We start from the raw sequence: 7,753 nt of genomic DNA on the forward strand, positions 1-7,753 counted from the left end.
TTATCTCCCTTATTAAACCTAACATTAGGTTTTAAGAGATGCCTTAAATAACATGCCACTACCTTTACAGTAAAAGGCGCTCCGTGTGGCAGCTGCTCCCGGCTCCGGGATTTACGACCTTTTGTATGCCACACTGCACGTGCTTGTGCGCAGGCAGGTCCGGGGCTCCTGCTGCTTCCCCAGCACCTGGAGCCCGTGCTGGGCCCGGCGCTGCTGCGGAGAGCTGCCTATGGGTGTCTGGGCTMCCCCAGCCCCCAGCTCGGGGCGGCAGGGAAGGGCTGCAGGGGAGCCAGCCCCGGACCAGAGCCTGCTGCGGGCAGTGCAGAGCGGTCTGGGGTCACGGCAGGGCTCAGGCAGAGATGAGGTTGTCTCCTCCCTTCCCTCCTTCCCCAGAGGTGTCCATCCCCGGAGCATCGGTCCTGGGAGCCTCCATCCCCAGAGCATCTGTCTCTGGAGTATCCATCCCAGGAGCATCTGTGCCAGGAGTGCTGGTCCCAGGAAAGGCGGTAGGCAGAGGGAGCGGAGGGGCTGGCACAGGCTGCAGGCCATGCTGCTTATGCACATTGGGAGAATAATTAAAGTTTAAATACYAGCTTTTTGTCAACGGTGTGGTGGAGAATAATTGAGCATAATTGTTCCCATTGTAACGGCGATGGCAGAGCAGGGAGGAGAGGAGTAATAGATGTGGAAATGTCAGCCTGTCGGCAGTAAATATGCCAGCTCCTCCTGCAGGTTGGCTCGGTGGAGGCGGCCGGGAGCAGCTGCGAGGAGGCGAGGGGCATGGTGCTGGCAGCGGTGCACGGGAGCGTGCCGCAGTCCCGCGTGCATGTGCGTTGAGCGGGGGCGAGTGACACGGGCCCCCTCGCTGGCACACGTGCTGCTGCATGGAGGGGGGGAGAGCACGTGGGCGCCCACAGCCTGCACYGGCAGCACCATGCTGGGGGGCTCGTGGCGGGCGCTGGGGATGGGGCCAGGATGGCCCTGTGTAAGGCTGGAGGGGGACTTTGAGCAGGGGCCAGACTGTGCACTGGCAGGCCTGGCCGGAGCCCCCTCGGGACATGGCAGCTGCTGAGCTGGGATGGGGCAGGCACGGCATGGGGTCCCAAACCCGGAGGGTGCCAAAATCAGCRTGCATCTGCCCTGGCTCCTGCTCATTTGAAGGCTTGGGATGAGGAAGGGGGAGCAGGATGCAATGCAGCAGTACGGCCAGGCCCCAGCCCCAGACCTCCCTGGCRCTGCCGGGTGACCCACGCTCCAGCTGCCGGCACAGGCGCTCACCCGCCCGGGCTGCGCAGCRCTGCAGGCAGCGCGCCGGCAGCTCACGGTGCCCATGCGCTGCCCTGCACAGCACGCTGACGGCGCCGTGCCTCCCGGCTGCAGGCTGCTCTGGCCCCGGTGCTGCTGCCTCCMTGCAGCTCCCGCGCAGGATGGTTCCCCTCCCTCTGCCCAGCCCACGCAGGAAGGGCTCCGCCAGGCTGGCCGCTGCGCAGGGACGAGACAGGCGCTGCAGCGTGGTGCCAGCACCATCTCCTGGAGAGACGCGGTGGCTCTGGCAGGACACGGGAAGGGGCGTCCGTGCAGGCAGGCCAGCTGCCCCCGGCATGCCCGGCCCCATGGAGCCGCTGTGGATGTTCACCCCTGTGCAGCCCCAGCTGCGCCCTGCGACCCCGAGCCGGGCAGGGAGCGATGCCAGCTGCAGGGCCTCTGTCCTGCCTTCCTCTTCATCCCGCGTCTTTTCCCTGCCAGACTGCCCCAGCCTTAACCACCAGAGAAAAGACAGGATGGGTGTAGGACAGCAAGTGCTGTATTTCTCCCCTGAGCAGCCTGTCTGTGCTGGGGCAGCACAGCACACCCAGCACCCAGGCAGGTGCAAGGACAGGGCTGCTGCCCTGCCCCAGGGGCAACAGCCGCTGCCAGGCCAGCCCTTCTCCACCGCCCGCCCGGGGCCACGGGGCCGAGCTCCAGCGCGGGTCCCTGCACGGGCGGCCAAGCTGTGCACTGCTGTGGCCTCCCCGGAGGTGGCAGAGCCGTGCTCTGCCATGGCATTGCCGTGCCGAAGCCGAGCCACGCTCTGCCGCAGCATCCCCACGCAGGACCAGGCCCTGCCGTGACATCGCCGTGCCGAAGCCAAGCCGTGCCCTGCCGGGGCGTTTCTGCATGGTTAGCCAAGCGCTCTCTGCCGCGATGTGCCCAKGTGTTCAGGGAGACCAGGCTCTGCTGTGGGGTCTGTGTGCAAACCGCTGTGCTGTGCTCTGCCGTGGCACCCGCGGGCAGGTAGCTGCTCTTGCATCCCCATGCCGGCAGCGGAGCTTTGCTCTGCCACAGCACTCCCACGTGGGCGGCCGGACCAGGCTCTGCTACAGCGCTCCCGTGTAGGTGGTCACGCCATGGTCCACGGCACTGTCACATCTGCACCCTGGCCAGATGCTGGCCTTCCTCCCTGGCTGGAGAAGGGACCGAGGATGGAGCTGGCCTTGGTCTGTGCTCCTGGGGGAGGCTGCACCTGCRCCCTCACAGCCTCTCCTGCTCCGACATGCGGCTCTCCTTGCCGTCCTCCTGGGCCACAGGCTGGCCTCTCAGCAGGGTCTCCTGCACGGGGAAGACGTCGTCCCCCACCTCGACGGGCTGCTGGACCTTCGTCATCCCTCTGGGCTTCCCCGCCTCCATCTGTGCAGGGACAGGGGCAGTCAGGCAGCCGAGACCCACCTCTGTGGCCACATCTATGCACAGACCCCCACGGTGCTCCCGTGGCAGGGCAGGGCATCACCCTGCCCGGTCCCCTCCTGCCTCAGCATTTGCTAGCTGCATCGCTGGGCTGTCCTAACCCTTGTGTCGACCCAGCCGGGCAGGCCAGAACAGCCCAAGCCCTGCCCATCCCTCTACCCCAGCTGCAGAGCCACAGTCCCTGCTCTGCTGCTCTGCTGTTGGCACGTTTCTGGCCCTGCTGCGGAGGGACCCTCCCCCCCTGCTGCCGGGGGAGAGCCTTGGGCTGACTCACCTGCTCCTGCACCTGCCGCCTGGGATCTGGGGGGAAAGAGAGAGAGAGAAGGTAACAGTCAGGGCAGCACCCCGTCCTGTGCCAGCACTGGTGCCTCGCAGATGGGTGCTGGGCACTGTGAGAGAGCTGGCCTGCACCTGCCCTGCGCAGGCGCCTCGAGAGCCGGGCTGCAGCAACGCAAATGCACCTGCAGGCAGTGGGACCATGTGCATGATGCCAGCACCCACTGAGCACGCGGGGCGATGGATTCAGGGCAGTAATGCTCTGGCAGCGTCCCCCAGATGAGCTGACTCGGTCTCTGCAGAGCTGCAGACATCCCCCTGGCATGGGCTTGTTTGCCTGGGACGCGGCTGGCACCACCTCACTGTGCCCCAGCTCTCACCTTTGTGGACCAGGCAGTAGATACAGATGCCCACGAGGCAGGTGACRACAGCGGCGGTGATGGGGATCAGCACCGACAACGAGGAGCGCCTGCTCGACTCTGCGGAGGGTGAGAGGTGAATACACCGCTCTGGCACGCGGTGCTCCCAGCCCGAGCGCCCCGTGCACCTCGGCTCCAGGCCAAGCACCGTGCGTATCCCGCACAGGGACGCAGAGGAGCAGCACGACAGGATGCTGGCAGTAACGTCAGGCCCTCATCTCCAAGAGGCCCCCGCAGGGTTGCGAGCGGCAGGGCTGGCCGAGCGGCGGGGCGCTCGCGCTGGAGCAGGCGTCCCGGGCGCCGCGCACTCACCGCAGAGCACGTCCGACGTGTTGGTCCCCTTCGCCTTCACCACGAGCCCCTTCTCCTCACAGCTGCAGACAAGAACAAGACCCTGCAACAGCGGCAGGAGCGGGGAGCCCCGGGAAAGGCCGGGGCTGGCGGGGCGTGGGAGTGTCCCGGGATGAGGTCGAGGGGCTCCGGAGGGGCTCCGGGCTGGCTGGGTCGGCCCAGGTCAGCCTACACTGTGTGTGTGTGGGGGGGGGGTGCAGTGGGTCCCAGCTGGGGCCCTGCTCAGGGATGTGGGAGTGCTGCAGACGGGGAGGAAGAGGAGGGAACAGGGTCGGACCCTGCCCACGGGGTGGCCCTGGGGCTCGAGCACTTTAGCTATTCCAGAACGGTTCGGAGACGACTTGATGAGAGGCTACAAGTGGCTCCATGGGGAGGTAATTTCTGGGCACAGATAAAAGCAAAACGAAATCCAATGGCTGGCAGCTGAAGCGAGACTAATTCAGCCTGGAAACAAGGCACACTTCTATCAGGGAGCGCAATTAACCCTTGAACAGCCTCCTAAAGACAGGGGAGCGCTGCCTGCYCCCGGTGTCCTCAGTGCCAGGCTCCCTGTGGGGACGGTGGGTGCCTCCGCTGCAATTTTCCAGGCAGGGAGCGCAGTGGGAGGGCGAGCTGTGCTGGACGGGGGCCTCCGCAGCCCCCTGCTCCGTGTCCCCAGCGCGGGGCCGGTGCGCTCAGAGGGATGCTGCAGCTGCCCGACCCCTGCTTCGTGCCTGGCCGGGCTGCCCGACCTCACCGCGCCCACGGCGGCTGCTCCCCTCGCTCCAGCCCTGCGCCAGCCTGACGCTGTGTCCCCAAAACCAGACGTCAGGCCCCCCAAACCAGCTGTCGGGCCCTCAGGCACCAAAAGTGGCTGGCAGCAGGGGATGCGCTCACGGGACGGGGTGTAGGGCTGTACCTCGTCCAGGGGTAGCACGGCTCGGTTTTAGATGAGACGTTGGAGAAGGTGCCTTCGGCGCAGGGCTCGCAGGGGGACGAAGTCCGGGCTGCGGCCTTGGCTGGAAAGGAGCAGGGGTTGCAGCAGGTCAGCTCGGGGCTGCCAGAGGCGAGGGGCCGCGGGCTGGGTGAGCAATGCCGAGGGCGCTGCTGCAGCCGGCAGCTCCCCTGGAGCGAGGAGCGCCTGGGGTCCCCCGGGGATGAGGGGGCTGATGCTGCCGGCGCGCCCCAGGGCCGGCGGAGAGCGGGTCCATCTCACCTGCCACAAAGCCAGCGCCCCGCTCGCAGGGCTGGTTCTCCACGCACGTCTGGCAGCTGGCGTCGGAGCAGTGCATGCCGGCCCGGCACTGGCACACCGTGTTGTGTGTCGCGTTGCCTTCCGTCTTGATGACCAGGCCGGCATCTGGGTGGAAGGAGCGAGAGGGAGGTGAGACACTGGCAGGGATGTGGAGGCCAAGCCCCGTAGGGAGGGGGGGTGGCCGAGCCCCACGGGGATGGGGGGCAGCTGAGCCCCGCAGGGATGGGGGACGGCTGAGCCYTGCGGGAATGGGTGACGGCAATGAGCCCCATGGGGATGGGGGRCGGCCAAGCCCCGCGGGGATGGGGGATGGCTGAGCCCCACGGGGATGCAGGCAGCTGAGCCCCGCATGGACGTGGACTGTGCCACCCCACGCCAGAGCCAGCCGGGACGCGGAGACACTCACTGTCCTCGCAGATGTCGTGGGGGGTGCAGTGCCTCTCCTTGGTCCAGCTCTGCTGGTAGTGTCCGCTCTCGCAGGCATCGCAGAGGGAATCCGCCGTGCCGTTGCACTCGGAGACCAGTTTTTTCCCTGCAAGTGAGGCTGGTGAGGAGGGGGCGAGGGCAGTGCTGCTGGCTGCCGCTCGCCAGCCGGGCGCTGCTGCGGCAGGGTCCAGCTCGCCCGGCTGTGGGCTTGGCGCTGCAGCAGGACAGCCGGGAGAGGCCGTTTGCACGGTCCGAGGGCCGAGGCCTGGGGAATGTCCCGGGAAGGGAGCTGGCAGCGGGCGCAGTGCCGCCAGGAGCACTCTTCCTGCAGCCGCCGTACCACGGGATCCCCCAGCGAGTCAGAGCAGGTCTGGGGGTCGATCGGGGCGCCCATGAGCTCCCAGCTGCTCCAGCGGGAAGGCGAAACGCAAGCGAAGCCGTCGGCCACTGGGCGCAGTGGGGTGAGGCGGCCCTGGCCCCCCTGGAGCTGGTCTAGGGGCTTGCATAGCTGATGCTCCAGTGAGACCCGGTGCTTGGGTCCCGGCACGGCCCGGGCTTGGGGGCACCCGGAAGGGCATGGGGTCTCCGTACCTGGCTGGCACCGGTTGCAGCACTTGTCCTTGTGCTCGTACTGCTTTTCAGAGCATTTTATGGCATTGCYAGGCTCCCAGCACTGGAAAAGAAGAGCTGTGTGAGCCCATGCTGCTGCCAGTGCCCCCGGCAGCCTGGCTCCTGCAGGCAGCATGCACTAACCTGAGTGCTAACCCTGCGCCCCGAGGTGAGGCCATCCTGCACTGCTCTTCCCCGGCTGCCCTAACCACAGACCGCAGCTCAGCCGGCTGCGCTGCTGTGTGCCACCAGCGCCCCGTTTGAAGTGGGATGGCAGCAATTCCGGTGCAATGTTTCCCCACGTTTCCTAATATGTGGTGATTGCACATCACTCTGTGCCCTGCCGCTGCAAACAGCACTGCACCTCTGGACGGGGGGCRCAGGGCTGACGGAGCGTCCCCTACCCAGGAGCACTGTCAGCCCCCTCCCGACACTGCTGCTCCGGCTGTGAGGTGCAGGAAAGCCCAGGGCAGCTGCCTTGTCTGTGCGAAGCTGGCCAGACCCTGCCTTGCTCCCTCCGAACTGGGGGGCCATTTGCACAGGAAAGGGGGCAGGGGAGGCAGGAGCAACCCTGACCGTGGGGCTTAGACCTGGGGTGATTCAGGGCACAGGAGAGCACCCGGGGCATTGCATCCCGGGGAGGGGCAGGCCTSGCACTGTGCAGCTCCAGCATGGGGCCGTTCCCCTCAGATCCAGCTGGGTCTGCGCCAGCACCGGGTGGAGGGGATGGAGGCACCGGCAAAGCCCTGGTACAAGACAGCTGCGGGGGCTGTGGGGTCCGTGGGGGAGGGTGGGCTGTGAGSAAGGGGTGCCACGGCCAGTGCGGCTGGTGCAGGGGTCCCGTGGGGCTGCTCTGCTGAGGAGCGGAGGGTGACAAAGGGGCAGGGTGAGGTTTGGTGTCGGGGCGCCTGACTGGCAGAGAGGAACCGGCCTTGAGGGCACCCRACACCCTGCGTTTCTCTTGCGTAGCAAGAAAGGGAACTGAAAGGGGCTTTCGCGCGCTTGGCCCTACGCCCGAGCCTGCCAGCTCCCCCAGTGCCATCGCTCTGGCTGTCCCGCCATAGCCTTGTCATGCACCAGCCGTGTGCCCCCTGCATTGGGGGCTCGGCCCGGGACCCGCGCGCCTGGGTCCCACAGGGCTGGTGGGCTCCCATGGGGATGCTGCACCCATCCGTGCCTGCTCCCCAGCCAGGCTGGTGGGAGACCCCTGCATCGGGGTGCCCAATCCCCAGGCAGAGAGCGCCGGCAGCACGGGGACCCCCGGCAGCACCCTACCCTCTGCCCCAGCTCACCCGTGGACACAGAGAGCAGGAGTCCCAGGGGTCCGGCGAGGCAGGCGCGCGTGGGAAGGTGCAGAGGGGCCGAGCACTGGCTGGGAAATTCCCAGCCACAAAAATGAGGAACAGTAAACTTTTGAGTCTTGAAGCGGGAGCGCTGGCGCAGGGCGCCCAGCCAGGATTTCCTTTACGGCTTTCTCAGCACAGCACAGCGGTGGCGCTGGCCGCGGGCCGTTCGTGCCAGGACAGGGGGCACGGCCTGCCCGCGCCCCCCCCCCCGTGTCCCGTCCCCGTGGCCGTCCCCGTGGCCGTGCCCGCGGCRGGCTCCGGCCAGCAGCGCTCCCACGGGGCAGCCCACGCCGCGGCATGGCACGGCACGGCACGGCGGCCCGAGGGCGCTGCCTTCCTGGAAGGCGCCGCGCTGCCCAGGCACTGCG

General features: G+C 67.5%; 1 protein-coding gene across 1 annotated transcript; it reads right to left on the bottom strand.

The window, feature by feature from the left end:
- Nucleotides 1-1,786: 1,786 nt before the first annotated feature.
- CD40 (CD40 molecule) lies at nucleotides 1,787-5,490 on the bottom strand. Its single transcript, XM_085316115.1, has 7 exons — nucleotides 5,411-5,490; nucleotides 4,966-5,109; nucleotides 4,669-4,768; nucleotides 3,732-3,793; nucleotides 3,381-3,479; nucleotides 2,999-3,024; nucleotides 1,787-2,667 (listed from the first exon to the last, which is right to left on the bottom strand). The coding sequence occupies exons 2-7, from the start codon at nucleotides 5,039-5,041 to the stop codon at nucleotides 2,512-2,514; spliced, it is 519 nt and encodes a 172-aa protein (XP_085172241.1). The 5' UTR covers nucleotides 5,042-5,109; nucleotides 5,411-5,490; the 3' UTR covers nucleotides 1,787-2,511.
- Nucleotides 5,491-7,753: the final 2,263 nt, after the last annotated feature.

The sequence above is a fragment of the Rhea americana genome, unplaced genomic scaffold, assembly GCF_003343005.1.
Source record: "Rhea americana isolate MKP2758 unplaced genomic scaffold, rheAme1 scaffold_450, whole genome shotgun sequence".
NCBI classification, from domain to species: domain Eukaryota; kingdom Metazoa; phylum Chordata; class Aves; order Rheiformes; family Rheidae; genus Rhea; species Rhea americana.